Source organism: Gigantopelta aegis, chromosome 13 (assembly GCF_016097555.1).
Source record: "Gigantopelta aegis isolate Gae_Host chromosome 13, Gae_host_genome, whole genome shotgun sequence".
NCBI lineage: Eukaryota > Metazoa > Mollusca > Gastropoda > Neomphalida > Peltospiridae > Gigantopelta > Gigantopelta aegis.
In genome coordinates, this window is record NC_054711.1 from 41,690,339 (window position 1) to 41,710,483 (window position 20,145).

The 20,145-nt window shown below is 37.7% G+C and overlaps 1 protein-coding gene and 1 long non-coding RNA gene across 4 annotated transcripts in view; one reads left to right on the top strand and one right to left on the bottom strand.

Annotated features, from left to right (window-relative positions):
• The window catches only part of LOC121387717, a 4,583-nt gene extending 2,099 nt beyond the window's left edge, over positions 1-2,484 (top strand). For all 3 annotated transcript variants that reach the window (XR_005959857.1, XR_005959858.1, XR_005959859.1), the window contains exon 3: positions 2,299-2,484. This is a non-coding gene — a long non-coding RNA (uncharacterized LOC121387717). The remainder of the gene's footprint in view (positions 1-2,298) is intronic.
• Positions 2,485-7,630: 5,146 nt separating this feature from the next.
• LOC121387715 (FUN14 domain-containing protein 1-like) lies at positions 7,631-20,145 on the bottom strand. The gene is made up of 3 exons (XM_041518913.1): positions 20,072-20,145; positions 13,544-13,663; positions 7,631-10,788 (listed from the first exon to the last, which is right to left on the bottom strand). The coding sequence occupies exons 1-3, from the start codon at positions 20,111-20,113 to the stop codon at positions 10,711-10,713; spliced, it is 240 nt and encodes a 79-aa protein (XP_041374847.1). The 5' UTR covers positions 20,114-20,145; the 3' UTR covers positions 7,631-10,710.

The window sequence follows — 20,145 nt, forward strand, 5'->3', positions numbered from 1 at the left end:
AAAAATGTTTTCCTGAAATTAAATTAAACTTTAAATTAATAAAATAATATGTAATTATCAAAGATAACAATTCAAAATAGTATGTGTTTATTTGTTTATTGGCTGAATTGGCCATGGCTTAATTAAAGGTTACCACCCGAAAATAGGGCAACTGGGCAACCCAAATGTAAATAAATGGACACAAGTAGATAAATAGATAAATTGAGCAACAGTGCACACTGGAACCAGATATACATGTCGAAAATATGCAAATAAATCATCAGTGAAAATATAGTATAATCCAATTGAAATAAAATCCAAATAAATAAATAAATAAACGGTACTATTGTTGAGCGAGAAACTGCCGGTCCGTTATATAGTAAATATGATTAAACACTCTCATCTCTTGATATAAAACAACACTCCAAAACGCCTTGTAGGCTGACCGAGAAACTACATGGAACTGGCTTCTTTTTTCTTTTCTTTTTTTGTACATCATAAATAAACAAATCTTCATATAAATAGAGAATAACTAGTTAATGACGCTTGATATCGGCTTTATGCTGTGAAGGTAAGAATGGGAAATTTCCCATTCGTCCTGAACAGGATAAAGCCGATATCAACCGTCATTAACTGGTTATTATCTTTATCCTGCAACCCAACACATTTTGGAATGGATAAGTATTTTATCACTGTTTTAACAAATTTGTACGAGCAATTTCCATAAAGATTCCTCAGAAAAGTAGTTCCCTTTGTACGTGACGTCAAAAGTCATAACATGCTAGTATACTGTTGTGACTTTGCTTTAACAGGTCGTCATAACATGCTAGTATACTGTTGTGACTTTGCTTTAACAGGTCGTCATAACATGCTAGTATACTGTTGTGACTTTGCTTTAACAGGTCGTCATAACATGCTAGTATACTGTTGTGACTTTGCTTTAACAGGTCGTCATAACATGCTAGTATACTGTTGTGACTTTGCTTTAACAGGTCATCATAACAGGCCAGTAGGAACACTGGTTGCAGGATAAATTCCATAAACATTCTACTCCTAACAAACTGAGAAAAAACTCGGTGAGAAAAATACTCCGGAAAACCTTTGGAAAATATATTTTTATGTAAATCATTAAATCATGAATATTTGGCTGTTACTGGTTCAGACACAAGCTAGAATGAACTATGCACACACGTGCTTCTCCTTACAGACACACATCGCACGTGCAGCCTGATTTTGTTCATAAATATTCATGTCCACTCTTAAACGAGTACGAACCTAACAAACATATTTTTCCTGATTTACTGTGTAGAGCAGAAAAATGTCATTATTAAAAATTATCTTAGTCCGCAATGTTCAGTATTGTCTAGATCTAATCATACGAATGATCACACATTTAGCCGTGACGATTTCGATTTTAACAGTCTTTATACAGTACACTAGAATATCCAATCAGAAATTATAAAATAACACACTAGCAGCGAAACAGCAAACAATTTAAACGTAGAGGGTTATAGGGTTATAGGGTGGGAGTTGGGTTTTTTCTTTGTAAATACTCGGCTAACACTTGAAATGTTTTACGTTTAAAACTTTAAATAACTAACTTACGTCATACCTCAATATGACGTCACTTATAACGTGATGTAACGTCACAATTGATAATATAATTGACAGCACACAGACCCTAAGGTCTCACTACACAGATGTCATCTGCCATTGAAACCCATGTTAAATTATCCAACGTCAAACGAACATTGCCAGTAGAACGGGTTCTCGTTGGCACTAACAACATACACCATTGAGAACATACATTATATAAGCATTTATTTTCACTCCAAAATTGGGAACATTTCCGTCTCAGTTTTTTTGCTATATAACTACATCTGGCTGTAGTACCGGTCCGAACAGGTGGTTCATTAACCGATTCACTCCGGCTGTCACTTGCGCTATATACCCATGTCCCAAAAGGTCGATGCACAATATTACAAAATAACTTGGGCAAAATACAGCCAGAAGGCTTACCATTAAACATACATATTGTTTTAATTCTTCACCATTTCGTAAAAGTGAATATGTGAACCATAACATGTTTCACAATTAGGAACTATAGTGGACGTCATCAATGAACTCTCACCCGGAAGTGATCTGTGTAGTGATACCTAATAATTTGTTATTTCAAGCCTCTGAATATGCATCTACTACAACAACTAAGAGTCAATAAAACTTCATTTAATAGAAAGGTTAAACGTTATTAAGTTACAGACTAATATACTTCTTCAAATGGATATGAAATACTTAAGATGTTGTTTTTATATATTTCAGCAACTGAACCAATGGATTTGGAGTCATTGATTAGATGTCGGAAAATGAGATCCTGAAGACAAACTGTTAAACAAATTACATTGCATATTGATATTGAGAACAGAATGATAGAAATAATAGAACAGTTTCAACTGATATGTGAAAGAAAAACTGGGGCAGTGGGTGAAATTGCTGCTGAAAATGAAACAGTTTCAAAAATTTCATTTAATACAATATTCATTGTTTTTTTTGTGTTTGACATATTGCTGCTAAGGAGGAATTCAGACTTGCAAGACTTGGGATTCAGTTTGACACCACCCATCAAATAGTAATCTTTAACTGCTCAGTTGACTGTACAAGTTTCGAGGATTTGGAGATGGATGCCACAGAAAGATACATTTTTAAATAAATCCATTTACCGGTACTAGACTGCATGGTGATCGGCTAAACAAAGAGTATTAAAATGAAATAGAATAAATATTTTATGTCAGTAAAAACAAACAAACAAATATTAAACCAACGTTAGATTTTTAATAATGAACATAAAATCAATATTTATACCTGTAGTGTTAATGTTTCAGGTGTCATTTTATATCTGAAGTTTAATTTTTGGGGTATATTCGGTAATTGTGAAAGACTTGTGTCATCAGTTTGAATGTAACTATTCCAATCATCATGTTAAACAAATTAGAAATTTCACCCAAACCAAATTCGCCTATCAAGCCATCCATCTCGAAGCGAAGATTAGAAACGAATGACGTCAAAACAACTGGTGCAATGACACTTTAACGACGCACTCAACACATTTTATTTTAGGTTATATGGCGTCAGACATATGGTTAAGGACTACACAAATTTTGACAGGAAACCCGCTGTCGCCACTACATACCAGCAAGGGATCTTTTATTTGCGCTTCCCACAGGCAGGATAGCACAAACCATGGCCTTTGTTGAACCAGTTATGGATCACTGGTAGGTGCAAATGGTTTACACCTACCCACTGAGCCTTGCGGAGCACTCACTCAGGGTTTGGAGTCGGTATGTGGATTGAAAATCCCATGCCTCGACTGGGATCCGAACCAAGTACCTACCAGCCTGTAGACCGATGGCCTAACTACGACGCCACCGAAGCCGGTATATGGCGTTAGACATATGGTTAAGGACCACACAGAAATTGAGGGGAGAAAACCCGCTGTCGCCACTTCATGGGCTACACTTTTCGATTAGCAGCAAGGGATCTTTTATATGCACCATCCCATAGACAGGATAGTACATACCACGGCCTTTGTTACACCAGTTGTAGAGCACTGGCTGGAATGAGAAATAGCCCAATGGATCCACCAATGGGGATCGATCCTAGACCAACCGCGCATCAGGCGAACGCTTTACCACAGGGCTACATCCCGCCCCAGGTTAATGGATGTCAAACATTTAATAATTCTAAAACAGACTTCAGACGTTTAGTTTGTTTAACGACACCACCAGAGCACAATGATTTATTAAATATCGGCTATTGGATGTCAAACATTTAATAATTCTAAAACAGTCTTCAGACGTTTAGTTTGTTTAACGACACCACCAGAGCACAATGATTTATTAAATATCGGCTATTGGATGTCAAACATTTAATAATTCTAAAACAGTCTTCAGACGTTTAGTTTGTTTAACGACACCACCAGAGCACAATGATTTATTAAATATCGGCTATTGGATGTCAAACATATGGACATTTTAACAGTCATGGAGAGGAAACCTGCTACATTTTTTTGTTCCATTAGTAACAAGGGATCTTTTATATGCACCATCCCACGGACAGGATAGCACATATCACGGCCTTTGGTATACACGTCGTGTTACACTGGCCGGAACGAGAAATAGCCCAATGGGGAAACAGTGTTGAGAGGAAACCCGCTATACATGTAGTGTAGACATCAATGAAAGAGTCACATTTGTGAAAGACACAATGAAGCCACCTTAAAGGGTGTATACTACCAAATCAAATCCCATAGACAACAATAGTAACATATGTGGCTAAAACTCCTACCTGCAGCGTATCAATCAACATAAATGCCACGGATATAAATACTGCCACCCCTCACACTTAAAGTGAATCAGAAAAAATTGGGGGTCAAGCTGCTTGTTTCTGAGATAACGGATAGCGTCTATGACTACCCTAGTTCCGCACAAAATTCGAGTACTTTTTTTACAGGTACCCCATACATGTTTCAAGCACAAGGCTACTTGACACATTGGTAGTAGATGAAATAAAATTGCATATTTTTTTTACCCAGATGAAACTATTATTTTTTACAACCAACACACTCACATTTATAACCAATCACAGGACTTGTGGTGTTCACTTCTCTATCAAAAGTTGGGTGCACCTCGAACTTTGACCCAGCCGGAAGTTATTTGGTTTAGTACTACCTATACAGCCTTTCATAGATCCGATGTGCGGCACTGATTGAGATAGGGAAAACCCCAATAGCTCCACAGAGTGGGTTCGATCCAGCAACCCAAGCACTTGACGGGAGTGCTCTGCCGACGGAGTCCCCAAATTGACCAAACACGATAAGTCAGCCCTTGATTGGGAAGGTGCGGACGTAGTACAGTGGTAAAGCGCTCGCTTGATGCACGGTTGGTTCTCGTTCCAACCAGTGCACCACGACTGGTATATCAACGATTGTGGTATGTGCTATTCTGTCTGTGGGATGGTGCATACAAAAGATCCCTTGCTACTAATGGCAAATTTATATGCACCATCCCACAGACAGGATAGCACATACCACGGCCTTCGATATACCAGTGATGGTGCACTGGCCGAAACGAGAAATAGCCCAATGGGTCCATCGGTGGGGATCGATCCTAAACCAACCGAGCACAAAGCGAGCGCTCTTGCACTGGGTTACATGTACGCCCCCCCCCCCCCCCCCCCCCTACAGAGAGATGAACGCAGGTAATAAGTTAAACACAAACATAACACATTAATATTATATACTTTGATTTTATTCACATGTTCATCAGAACACACATTTATTTAGCAAAAACGTGAGTTAAATATTACACACAAACTTGTAACATATATTTACATGACACGATACTGAATACGGGAAGATACAAAAAGGGATAACCTTTGTCACATTTGCGTTTTATGCTATGCTAAATCTTGGGCACAATCAATGAGTTCTTGGCTCCGGTATGCTAATAATAATTTGATTGTTGCCTGACTAAAGTACTGATCAAAATTATACCTAGGTGATTTTCCAGTCTTATATTTTAGTTATGAAAATCCTTGGAATAAAAAACATAAAAATGTGTCAGTATTATCATGACCTGTTGGGGCATTCAAACAACCGGTACAAAAACTGACAATAAATGACCTATTATAGATAGAAATGTGAGATGTATTTACAATTTTACTGCAAAACATATATACTCTTCAAAAAAAGAAACGCAAAAGGGTACAAATGGGTTATAACTCCGATTTTATGTTTCCTACCGGTTCATGCTTTGTGAATATAAGGTCATTGCATGTCTCAAACACATTCCCACGTTTACATTCGATAAAACGCAGCTACTGTACAATAAAGTTCCAAAATGTGAATATTCGTAAAAAACGCAGCCACGTGAAACCATGTCACCACTGCACGTGCGTTGTCTGCACATTGCAACATGAACACCGTCCAGTATAAATGTGCAGGGTGTTCGCTTGCCTGGCCTCTGTATCTGGCCGACAGTTGACAATCCAGGACATGCCACGTCTCATTGAACCACATGAGAAACCATGCCATTTTCCGACTAAACGCAGGCGAATCCAGAACGGCCGTTACGAGGGCATTCCATGTCCCCAAGCACCATCTCCAGACTATGGGACCTTTACCAGCAACATGGATCAACACGGTGCATGTGATAGATCCGGTCGACCACGGGTCACTACCCCCTGGCAGGACCGCTAATCCGGGTACGCCACCTTTCATCTAAGTTGACTACTGCCAAACCACAGCCGCAGCAATACCAGGTTTGCGCAGGATATCCGAACCAGACCGTACGCAAACTGATTCTACCCCGTGAGGTAGGAATTCATGCCAGACGTCCATTTGATGTGTTGTCAAAACACCACAACACCGTCGACTCCGACTGCAGTGGTGCCAGATTCATTGACAATGGTTTCACACTGCGGGCGGGACAGGTGTGGTTCAGTGACGAGCGCCGATTTCTGCTCCGACGTCATGATGGAAGATGTCGCATGTATAGGCGTCGTGGTGAACGTTATGCGGCAAACTGCGTGCACCACGAGTGGACAGATTCGGCGGTGGTATGTAGTATCCTGTCTGTGGATGCAGCATATCTCACACACTGATGCTAACTGAAAGAGTAGTCCAAGTGCAGGGCAACCTGTTTCCTCTCTATACAGGGCTACATTGACCATGTCCTCCGGCCATACAACGTTCCAGTTATGGCCAACGCCAATGCAGTCGTCCAACATACAACGCCAGGCTTCACAGCACGTCTCACAACGGCTTTCCTACAGTGGGTGGTAGCATTAATGTCCTTCCTTGGCCATCGCTGGATCACCGGTTTTGAACCCATTCAACAATCTATTTGCGACCTTTGGACCGACGCCTTAACAGCGACGTAGCCCAGTGGTAAAGCGCTGGCTTGATGCGCTTTCAGTTTAGGATATAACAAATCTCTGTCTGTGACATCCCAACTGGCCCTATTTCTGTTCCTCCAGTACACACGACTGGTCTAACAAAGGCTGTGGTAAGTACTATCCTGTCCTGGTGCATATAAAAGGACTCCAGCTGCTAATTGAAAAGAGTAGCCCATGAAGTAAACAGCTTTCTATATATAGTGTTACTGACATGTAACCGTAAATAAAAATGTGTTGAGTGCGTCGTTAAATAAAACATTTCCTTCCTTCCTTCGTTTTACAGTGGGTGGTAGGCTATTTTCATATAGCTTGAAGCTCAATAAACTGTTTGTCGATTAAGATTTTTGCGACCTTTTGAAAGTTTTTATGGATATAACAGAAGTAATTTTGTTGTTAGCAAATTTTACAATATAATCTCTGCAGGTGACATCCAAACTGCCATAGCTGTGTATCTGAACAACTTAGTATTTGTGACTTATAAGCAATTTTCCCTCAGTATATTCTCCAGATATAGTCTGTTTCAAATTACATATGTTTTGCAGTAAAGTTGTAAATACATCTCATATTTCTATCTACAACAGGTCATTTATTGTCATTTTTTGTTCCGGTTGTTTAAATACCCTAACAGGTCATGATAATACTGACACATTTTTATGGTTTTATTCCTGGGATTTTCATAACTAATATATAAGACTGGAAAATCACCTGGGTATAATTTTGATTAGTACTTTAGTGATCTGTGTGTGCTCACCAGTGCACACTTCTAGCAGATCTATAAATGGGGGAATTAATGTCCACAGTGGGATTAAAAAAAAAAAAAACACCGCTAGAGCACACTGATCAATTAATCATCAGATATTAGATGTCAAACATTTGGTAATTATGACTCGTAGTCATCAGAGGAAAACGGCTAATTTTGTTCCATTAGCAGCAAAGGGATCTTTTATATGCATTTTCCCACAGACAGGAAAGCACATACCACATCCTTTGACCAGTTGTGTCACACTGGTTGGAACAAGAAAAATGCAATCAATTGAACAGATCCCTCAACCGACTGTGCTAAATCCCTCCCCCAATGTTTTGATACAGTGCATATACACTGCAACTTTTCTACGTATGTGATTCCGAGAGCAGGCAATCAGCTTGCTGAAAAACAAAGAAACCGTTGACCAAAGAGTGCATATACACTGCAACTGTTCTATGTATCTGATTCCGAGAACAAGCAATCAGCTTGCTGAAAAACAAAGAAACCGTTGACCAAAGAGTGCATATACACTGCAACTTTTCTATATATGTGATTCCGAGAGCAAGCAATCAGCTTGCTGAAAAACAAAGAAACCGTTGACCAAAGAGTGCATATACACTGCAACTTTTCTACGTATGTGATTCCGAGAGCAGGCAATCAGCTTGCTGAAAAACAAAGAAACCGTTGACCAAAGAGTGCATATACACTGCAACTGTTCTATGTATCTGATTCCGAGAACAAGCAATCAGCTTGCTGAAAAACAAAGAAACCGTTGACCAAAGAGTGCATATACACTGCAACTTTTCTATATATGTGATTCCGAGAGCAGGCAATCAGCTTGCTGAAAAACAAAGAAACCGTTGACCAAAGAGTGCATGTACACTGCAACTTTTCTACGGATGTGATTCCGAGAGCAGGCAATCAGCTTGCTGAAAAACAAAGAAACCGTTGACCAAAGAGTGCCTGTACACTGCAACTTTTCTATCTTTGTGATTCCGAGAGCAGGCAATCAGCTTGCTGAAAAACAAAGAAACCGTTGACCAAAGAGTGCATGTACACTGCAACTTTTCTATGTATGTGATTCCGAGAGCAAGCAATCAGCTTGCTGAAAAACAAAGAAACCGTTGACCAAAGAGTGCATGTACACTGCAACTTTTCTATGTATGTGATTCCGAGAGCAAGCAATCAGCTTGCTGAAAAACAAAGAAACCGTTGACCAAAGAGTGCATATACACTGCAACTTTTCTATATATGTGATTCCGAGAGCAAGCAATCAGCTTGCTGAAAAACAAAGAAACCGTTGACCAAAGAGTGCATATACACTGCAACTGTTCTATGTATGTGATTCCGAGAACAAGCAATCAGCTTGCTGAAAAACAAAGAAACCGTTGACCAAAGAGTGCATATACACTGCAACTGTTCTATGTATGTGATTCCGAGAACAAGCAATCAGCTTGCTAAAAAACAAAGAAACCGTTGACCAAAGAGTGCATATACACTGCAACTGTTCTATGTATCTGATTCCGAGAGCAAGCAATCATGCTTGCTGAAAAACAAAGAAACCGTTGACCAAAGAGTGCATATACACTGCAACTGTTCTATGTATCTGATTCCGAGAACAAGCAATCAGCTTGCTGAAAAACAAAGAAACCGTTGACCAAAGAGTGATTTTTACACTCGCAATTTTTTTTTATCGTGATGACGTCACAACATGAAGAATATTGTATTTACTTTGGCTTAAAAGTACACTTGACAATGTCAAATTTTGTATAGTAAAAGGTTTGTAAAACAAAAATGCGAATTTCTGCAACAACAAAAACATGCACAGCAAATTGTATGCGGAATCAGTGACTTAGCGAGTGTGTGTGTGTGCGTGTGTGTGTGTGGGGGGGGGGGGGGTAGGGGACAATACCCCCCAATCAGTGAGGAATCATGTTAATAGAAAGTGGGCCTTACAAAAGAAACAAGTAAAAAAAAAAAAAATAACACACAAAAAATATCTATAAATTCGAAATTCCAATATAAACATTTTAAAATGGGAGACAATCACATCTCATTTGGATAGACAAAAAAAAGTAAAAAAAAAAGAGCACAAGTAGGGCATAGAAATCTACAAAAGATCTACAAGTAGAAGACCCTAATGTCGAACCACACATACACATAGACCACAGACACTTGGTGTTATAGTGACAACATACTTCTAAATGATCCATGTCCTGTACTTAGGTTTGGCTTTTGGCTTTTTGTGTTACATCCACAGACATACTGCTTGGTGTTGTATGGATCATTACATATATACATGTGTATGACGTTTATTAACTAAGCATAATAAACCAAGTTAATAATGTATTTTATTACCCATATGATTGAATATATCTTGGTACATGTACATATCAAAGTGATACCTCCCACTAGAACGCCAAGTGGGATATAACACTTCGTGACATCATCGATGGGCGCACTACAACCTTACAGGAATGTCAACCAAACGAGCTGAGTGATATAAATTAAGACTGATTATGGGTAATAAATAGGATATTAAACTCGCTAAAGCTTGTCATAAATGAAAATTATTTCACTCACGACATAAACATGATACGGAATGGATGCTTGTTTAATATCCTATAATAATACAACAGCATTTTGTTGTGTAGCACAATTTTAATAGAAATTCGTTACAGGTGTCTATCTGTATCACCACATGAGGTCTGTATACATTGTACTACAGGCTATTGTGACTACAGTACCAAACACCTGTGAACTGACATACGACATGCACACATGGAACTTCCCAACCTCTCTTACAAACAAATAGTGTGTACCAGCTGAACAATGATAAGTAAATGTTTGAGGCATTGATAAATAAGTTATTCTGGGAGATATCCTAAGATTAGTAGTAGGAGATTTTGGATTCCTCGTTACTTAACTAGGTCACACTTCTAGGAGTCTTCCATTCAACGTTCAACGTGGCAGTGGCTAAGGTCATTCCTGGCTACTAAAGAGTGTGGACGAAATACCAGGTAGGGAGAAAAGCCTCAAATTGCCACACCAAAGAAGAAACCACCAGCAAATGCTGTGGCCAAAATGATGTTATTTTGCATAAACTTCTGCATCTGAAAAACAAGACAAAAATAAGTTGGTAAAAAGAAATATTAAAACACATTAAAAATTTTTAATAATAATTAAAAAAAAAAAAAAAAAAAAAAAAAATATATATATATATATATATAATATTAATTCTTAATATGGATACTGATACAACATACATCTGATGGCGGTATATTACCGTATACGCACAAATGTTCGCGAATAAAATATACCGCGAAAATCGTGAACATGTTGACAGCACCGCGAATTTAATTACGTGTGAAGATATTTCTGATTTGGTATAATTTTCATGGATACAAAAGACAAGCAGCCAGAGGTATCCGTTAAAATTATACCGAGTTTCGTATGCACTTTGTCTTTACTGCCAAATTATCCACAAGGTCACGTGGTTCTGTAAACCTGCATGGTCACATGCATTTGATCGAAGTGACACACATTTGGGTGTAAGTCTGTTGCTACGTAATCTCACTTTTGTTTGTTTTCTTTGTAAGCTTGAATGGAAGTCTGTGGGTACCATCAATAATTAAAAGTTATTTCTTCTGATATTTGCCTTTTTCAACTTTCTGTATCACATGTGCGTGTTCCATCGATAACAAAGAAAGAAATCTTTTATTTAACGACGCACTCAACACATTTTATTTACGGTTATATGGCGTCAGACATATGGTTAAGGACCACACAGATTTTGAGAGGAACCCGCTGTCGCCACTACATGGGCTACTCTTTCCGATTAGCAGCAAGGGATCTTTTATTTGCGCTCCCCACAGGCAGGATAGCACAAACCATGGCCTTTGTTGAACCAGTTATGGATCACTGGTCGGTGCAAGTGGTTTACACCTACCCATTGAGCCTTGCGGAGCACTCACTCAGGGTTTGGAGTCGGTATCTGGATTAAAAATCCCATGCCTCGACTGGGATCCAAACCCAGTACCTACCAGCCTGTAGACCGATGGCCTGCTACGACGCCACCGAGGCCGGTCCATCGATAACATGTCTTATCAGACATACATACAACACTGACGTCTCGCTGACAGCATGGTAACATGTCCAAGTGTGTGCGTAAAATCGTTATTGAAAAGAGTTTGGCAAATGAAATATGGATAAATTTGGATTTTATTATCGGGAGACACAGTCGCGAAAATAATTCCTCGCGAAAAGGTAAAATGAAAGCCCGATGGGTATTTGCGTATACGCTAGGTTGTTTTATTATGCTTTTGTATAGGAATATGTCACCCAATACGTTGGCCGATAGCGGAGGAGATGGTACGTGTTAAAACTGGGTACATTTATGTAAATTTAAATACATACAATCTGTACTCAAACATGTTTTAAGTGATAAGCGGGAATGGCAGTATACCGGAGGGCGGTATGACGAGGTTTGACTGTAGATTATTAAGGCAGTTGTAATACACAGTTAGTGTAACAGAAGTAATGAACATATGTTTAACAATTTTAAACAGGATTTCGTTGTTGAAAACCAAATGAAGCAGTATTTCCCAACATGGACTGTGCTACCTTCCCATTTGGATGTTTTTGAAATTTACACTGGGTCAGATGGAAATAAACTCTTAAGGGGAAATATTAAAATGCACAGACTACTGTGTGTTTCTGAAGTTTACACTGGTCGAATGGAAGTAAACATTTAATGGAAAATAATCAAATGCTCAGACTATTCCTAAATAACAACAGTGCTGTCGGTGATACTCGCAACCCATGACAATTTATATCTCAACGACGGCAATTGTCGTTGGTACCTTCCTTAAGTTCGAGTCCTGCTATAACTCTTGGAAATTAATGGATACATTTATGTAATGTTTAGAAAGATTATAGAAATTAATGAATACATTTATGCAATGTTTAGAAAGATTATAGAAATTAATGGATACATTTATGCAATGTTTAGAAAGATTATAGAAAGAGAACTGGGTCCTAATTCACTAAGCTCTCTTAGGCTCTGCTAGACAACAAAGCATCCTCTTTGCAAGTCTTTTAGCACTGCACTGCGATATCGCAAAGTTGCGAGAGTTTAGTGAATTAGGCCCCTGGTGTTTAAAGTTTGTCAAAGTATTTGAAACTAAAAGTGTCCAATTTCAAAAGATTTCAAACCCATAACCACTTAAATGGGACACACATGATATGTTTTGTTTTTATTATGTATGCTCTAATTATTTTCTGTCAGAAAGCCTGCCCATGAAACGTGTTTAATACACAGAGTCCACTATATATGACGGTAATTCTCATAGCATTGATTCTGCCAATGTGTCACTAACAGAACTCAATTTGTGACTGTAGAAATATGAATCTATGAAAGTATATCAGAAAATACATCAGGTTTTCCCCCAATCCCTGCAATTAAGAATATGTCCACAGCAAAAAAAATGCCTTGAAAAATATTTTAATATACACAAATGTAGTGCCATGGAAAATGAAAAACTCTACGGCAACCTCCACGACATTGCCGACTGCCGTGAACAATTGCAGGGATTGTCCCTTAATTTGCAAAATCCATGATTTTCCATGACCTGTATCAACCAGGGATCTCACTGGAACAAATTTTGGTTGAGCCAAGTTTCGGAAATTTAGAGTATTTCCTTTGAAAATCATTAAAGTTAATTTGATATTTTATTAGCCAAAGTGTAAATTGTGTAGCCATTTTGTGTAGAAATTATCAACTGGTTAATCTGACAATATACAGGGTGAAGCAGCCCTATGAACACTGCGATACATATAGGACGAGCAACAAGGACAGCAAAACCCTACATTTGCAAAGATTCCCGGATAGCGTTTCTTCGCTTCACTTCGCATTTCCGACTTGGCTTTATTAAGACTCTTCTCCACCAGCGTCCAGTTGATTTTAATATATCCCTGGTGCTGGGCGATCTAGAAAACAAAACACAAGATCAATCCACCACCAGCGTCCAGTTGATCTTAATATATCCCTGGTGCTGGGCGATCTACAAAACAAAACACAAGATCAATCCACCACCAGCGTCCAGTTAATGTTAATATATCCCTGGTGCTGGGCGATCTACAAAACAAAACACAAGATCAATCCACAAACCAATACTGTAAAAATTGCTCCGTCGTCATTCGAGTAACACATGTATCTGAATCAGCTAATGGCAGCACAGGAGCCATGCAAATATACAAGAAGTTTGTTTTGTTTAACAACACCACTAGAGCACATTGATTTATTAATCATTGGCTACTGGATGTCAAACATATGGTCATTTTTACACAGTCACAGAGAGGAAATCCGGTATATTTTTCAATTAGTAGCAAGGGATCTTTTATATGCACCATCACACAGACAGGACAGCACATACCACGAGCTTTGATATATCAGTCATGGTGCACTGGCTGGAACAAGATATACCCCAATGGGCCCACAGACGGGGATAGATTCCAAACGGACCACGCATCAAGCGAGCGCTTTACCACTGGGCTACATCCCATCCCTTGCAAATACATGTATACAAAACCCACTGTGAATTCACAACGTTTTTGTGCTTATTTGGGGGGTTTCAATAAAATTATTACTTTACAACACTGAAAAAAGTTCAACTTAGTTTTCATGCTTAAGATCAAGCACGCTGTCCTGGGCACACACACCTCAGCTATTCTGACTGTCTGTCGAGGACAGTGGGTTAGTGGTTAGTGAGACAACTGTTGGTGTAGTGGTCTTACACCTACCCATAAAGTTGTTAAAATTTGCTTAGGTTTGGAGCCGATACCGGGAGGCGAACCCAGTACCTACCAGTTTTATGTCCGTCCGATGGCTCCACCACGACACCACCGCGGCCAGTCTCAACTCAAGTTACACGTCCAGTTTACTTATATCAGCGCTTCTAGATTATGGTAGCCCCACTCCCATGGCTAGTGATATTAAATGCTGGGCTAGTAAATAATAACTATTGCCATGCCCGACAGCCAGTGAAAAAAAAAGGATAAAAAAATTTGCAATTAAATATATTTTGTAAATATGAATATCCTGACCCCACCCAACCAACAATTTTAAGTGTTTTACACTCTTTAGGTGACATATCTGATTATTATTATTATTATTTAGTAAAACTGTATTAACATAATCGGGCTAGTGAATTTTAAATCGTGGTTAATAAAAAAAATTAAATCACTGATTCCATGGCTAGTGGATTTTATAAAAATTCTAGAAGCCCTGCTTACATGTAACTGATTTGTGGTCGGCCAAGTCCAGTGTTTAATATTGTCAGAACAATATCAATGTATTTTTATTATTATAACTGTGTAATCAAAATTCCATTTTTTTTATTTTGTGGAATAAGAAGCAACTCTGTGTGTGACATTTTAATCTGAAAGCAAATGCTGTAAAGTAAGAAACAGGTCTAGACCACGTTGATAGACTTTATTCTCATTTTATGTAAATTGAAATTATTTTGTCTTGTTTACATCTAATTTAATATTGATTACATACATTTAACTGGCACTAATGTCTTAAGCTGCACAGTTGTACAATGATTTAAAGGGACATTCCTAAGTTTGCTGAATTGTAAGATGTTTCCGACTAATAAAATATTTCTACGATTAAACTTACATATTAAATATATTTTATGTCAGTATGCTGGAAAAGGTTGTGCTCCGTTTCATATACATACAATTAAACAAAAAATACCAACACTTGTCTGAATTGAAAAAGGCCATTTACTAATAATGACAGATAATGTAACAAATTATTCAGCTATTCACAAACTTTCACAATAATTCTTGCTGAACCATGAAAGATGGGGGTCATAAAACCGCCCAACGTACAAAGTAACATAACTTCAGCTATCTGATACAACCCAGTTAAATGTTAAAAATCTACATAAGCTACCATGCATGTACATTCAACTAAAGCATAATGTACATTTAGTCTAGTTAATAATGCTACCAGTTTATACACATGAACATCTAGTCTAGCTAATAATGCTATCAGTTATACATTTACACATATATACATCAATGATATTAACATTAAAAAAAATTTTGACTAGGGGGAGGAGGGAGGGGTAATTCTTCTTAATAATCGGTGGTTTCGTTGTTTAAAATTTAAATGTTCACTTGTTAGCCTAGTCCTGGCGAGAGGAATTGCCAGGGGAGATCACCCCATATAAAATTATTCCAAGTTGGTAACAAAATGCAGACTGCTTTATTACCGTGCTAAAATGCGGATTTTTATAATAGTGTAATTGACAGGTTGAATGGTGCATTTGCCATAAATTGATTTATTTGCAATAAATACTGTTTTCTTGTTTAGAATATTAGTGTCTGTATATTCAACAGTGTTCTCCAACCCCAGTACGTGGATTGTACACCCGCCAAGCTGAGAATTTGCGCCGCCAAGCTAAAGATTTTCGCAGACGGGTCCGCCAAGCTGATAAAAAATGCCGCCAAGTCGAAAATCAGTCCGCTATGACGAAAAAAACTTCCGTCAATTCTATTCACCTATCGCTATATTTAGCCTGTACTTGGACTTGGGAGTATATAATAATAATATTCTAATTCAACACATTTGTAAGAACGAATCTGATTGGATCCCTGCTAAAAATTTCAGGTGGTAAACTCACCGATATACCGGTCGCAAAATGTCCACGTGTCGAACAAACTTAAAACCGGGCCTCCCCAATATCCAGCAGTGATAAAGCGGGAGTCGTTAATACAAGCGGCACAATCTCAGCGGTGCAACGTAGATTGCCTCTCAACAGCTTGGCTCCTCTAATCCAATCAGCGAGCGGTAATTTTTGACAGACAGCCGCCCGTCACTTCATCATTGGCAATTTGCATATTATGATTTTTAGTAAATCTTAGTCCTTGCGAGTAATTGACAAGGGTCCAGGCAAATTTCATGCAGGGGAATTGTCTATTGCTGGCTGTTTGTATGTTGAAAACCATAAATGGAGAATAATATTTTATGCAATAAAAGACGGCAAAATACTATCCCCAGATGCCAGGAAATCGCATCTATATGAGCTTTTATTTTCAAAAATGTCCAGGTGAGATTAGCCCACTGGCCGCACACATTTAGGCCTATGATCATCTAGCCGTACTACTTCAGTGTGACCGGTGCCGGTGCGGCAGATCATGAGATAGATTATGGTTAACTTTATTTAAATCAACTATTAAATGCCAGAAAAAAAGCACCTTTTGTGACTTAGCCTAAGATTTACAAAATTTTCCGGTGCGAGAGGGGGCGAACCCCTAATGAGCTCACCCCCCCCCCCCCCCCCCATGTGGACTTCGGTCACTCGTTTGTGAGGCCCAAGGCCTCACATGTCCGCCAACCTGGTCGCATAAAAGTTGGAGAACACTGATTCAATGTGTTTCTGGTCGTCTTAAAATTTGTGAGAAGCCCAAACTGGATTTGTTTTAAGGCGGAAAGTAAAGCCTGTTTGTGAAACTGATTATTATTGTGTATATTGACTAACAAGTGACTCTTGCGATCTATCAATGTTAAAGGGACATTCCTGAGTTTGCTGCAATTTTAAAGATGTTATCGACTAACAGAGACTTTTTAACGAGTGTAATTACATATCAAATATATTTTTCTGCATAAAATATTAGTGGCTGTATATTAAACGTGTTTCTGATCGTTCTAATATTTGTACTAGGTTAAAATTTATTTTATTTCCATTTTGGGTTTCTTACAAATATTAAGACGACCAGAAACACATTGAATATACAGATACTGATATTCTAAACAAGAAAATATATTTAATATGTAAGTTTAATCGTAGAAATATTTTATAAGTCGGAAACGTCTTACAATGCAGCGAAGTCAGGAATGTCCCTTTAAGCCTTGACATTTTACTGCAAGGTGATCTATTTCTTGCTCTCCTTAAACTTTTCAGGTGAGTATGGAGGAGAGCATGAATGATTGCTCAACTTTCCTGGAAAAGACTGCATTTAGTCCAGTGGTTTATCATTTCAGACTGCGTGGGTGATGTCTCTCAAACATTTCTAGCCCTGATGAACAGTTAATAGTGGCAGTAACAATAGGTGACACCCTATTTTCTAATAGGTGGTGGGGATGGCTTATCTGAAATGTTTTAATTTATTTTATCATCTCCTACAACCAATAATCCTAAAAGAAATTGTCGTTAATAACATATCCATTTTAAGTAAGCCTTTATATTGCTGGGGACAGTGATAAAGGGCTTGCTTGTTCCGACAACCAATATTCCTAAAACAAATTGTCGTTAATAACATATCCATTTTAAGTAAGCCTCTATATTGCTGGGGACAGTGATAAAGGGCTTGCTTGTTCCGACAACCAATATTCCTAAAAGAAATTGTCGTTAATAACATATCCATTTTAAGTAAGCCTTTATATATTGCTGGGGACAGTGATAAAGGGCTTGCTTGTTCCGACAACCAATATTCCTAAAACAAATTGTCGTTAATAACATATCCATTTTAAGGAAGCCTTTATATTGCTGGGGACAGTGATAAAGGGCTTGCTTGTTCCGACAACCAATATTCCTAAAACAAATTGTCGTTAATAACATATCCATTTTAAGTAAGCCTTTATATTGCTGGGGACAGTGATAAAGGGCTTGCTTGTTCCGACAACCAATATTCCTAAAAGAAATTGTCGTTAATAACATATCCATTTTAAGTAAGCCTTTATATTGCTGGGGACAGTGATAAAGGGCTTGCTTGTTCCGACAACCAATATTCCTAAAAGAAATCGTCGTTAATAACATATCCATTTTAAGTAAGCCTTTATATTGCTGGGGACAGGACGTAGACCAGTGGGAAAAGGCTTGCTTGATGCGCAGTCGGTTTTGGATTAATTTAATCGCCGTCGTTGGGCTCATTTGGGCTATTTCTCATTCCAGCCAGTGCACCACACCTGGTATATCATTGTCAAAGGCTGTGGTATGTGCCATCCTGTCTGTGGGATAGTAACTAATGAAATAATGTAGTTGTGTCGTTAAACAAAACAAACTTTAACTCTATATTGCTGTATTACATTGTTTTGGGGGCTGGTTAACGACACCAGTAGAGGCACACTGATTTATTTATCATCGGCTATTGGATGTCTAACATTTGGTCATTCTGCCACATAGATAGACAAATCAATGCGCTCTAGTTGTGTCGTTAAACAAAACAAACTTTAACTCTATATTGCTGTATTACAATGTTTTGGGGGCTGGTTAACGACACCAGTAGAGCACACTGATTTATTTATCAACGGCTATTGGATGTCTAACATTTGGTCATTCTGCCACATAGATAGAAAACCTGCTACGTTTATTCATTAGTAGCAAGGAATCTTTTATATGCACCATCCCACAGACAGTTTAGCACATACCACAGCTTTTTTTAAAATACCAGTCATGGGCTACATTACAATGATATGACTGCATTATGTTATGACTGTATTACAATGTTATGACTGCATTATAATGTTATGACTTTATTACAATGTTATGACTGCATTACAATGTTACGACTGCATTATAATATTAAGACAACATTACAATGTTATGAATGCATTATAATATTAAGACTACATTACAATGTTATGACTGCATTACAATATCAAGACTACATTATAATTCTATGACTGCATTACAATGTTATGACTGCATTATAATATTAAGACAACATTACAATGTTATGACTGCATTATAATATTAACACTACATTACAATGTTATGACTGCATTATAATATTAAGACAACATTACAATGTTATGACTGCATTATAATATTAAGACAACATTACAATGTTATGACTGCATTATAATATTAAGACTACATTACAATGTTATGACTGCATTACAATATCAAGACTACATTATAATTCTATGACTGCATTACAATGTTATGACTGCATTATAATATTAAGACAACATTACAATGTTATGACTGCATTATAATATTAAGACAACATTACAATGTTATGACTGCATTATAATATTAAGACTACATTACAATGTTATGACTGCATTATAATATTAAGACTACATTACAATGTTATGACTGCATTACAGTATCAAGACTACATTATAATTCTATGACTGCATTACAATGTTACGACTGCATTATAATATTAAGACAACATTACAATGTTATGAATGCATTATAATATTAAGACTACATTACAATGTTATGACTGCATTACAATATCAAGACTACATTATAATTCTATGACTGCATTACAATGTTATGACTGCATTATAATATTATGACTGCATTACAATGTTATGACTGCATTATAATATTACGACTGCATTACAATTTTTTTCACTGTATATACAATTACCTGTAGTAAAAAGATTGTCGTGCCCAAAGAAGCAGCCGCCATTTTCCCAACCTTGACGAACAAGAAACCAGCTC

Coding starts and splice junctions, on each gene's coding strand:
- LOC121387715 (XM_041518913.1), bottom strand. CDS start 20,113: ATGGCGGCTGCTTCTTTGGGCACGACAATCTTTTTACTACAG. Junction 13,664..20,071: donor CGACAATCTTTTTACTACAG/GTAATTGTATAT, acceptor TTTGTTTTCTAG/ATCGCCCAGCACCAGGGATA. Junction 10,789..13,543: donor ATCCGGGAATCTTTGCAAAT/GTAGGGTTTTGC, acceptor CTTGTTTTTCAG/ATGCAGAAGTTTATGCAAAA.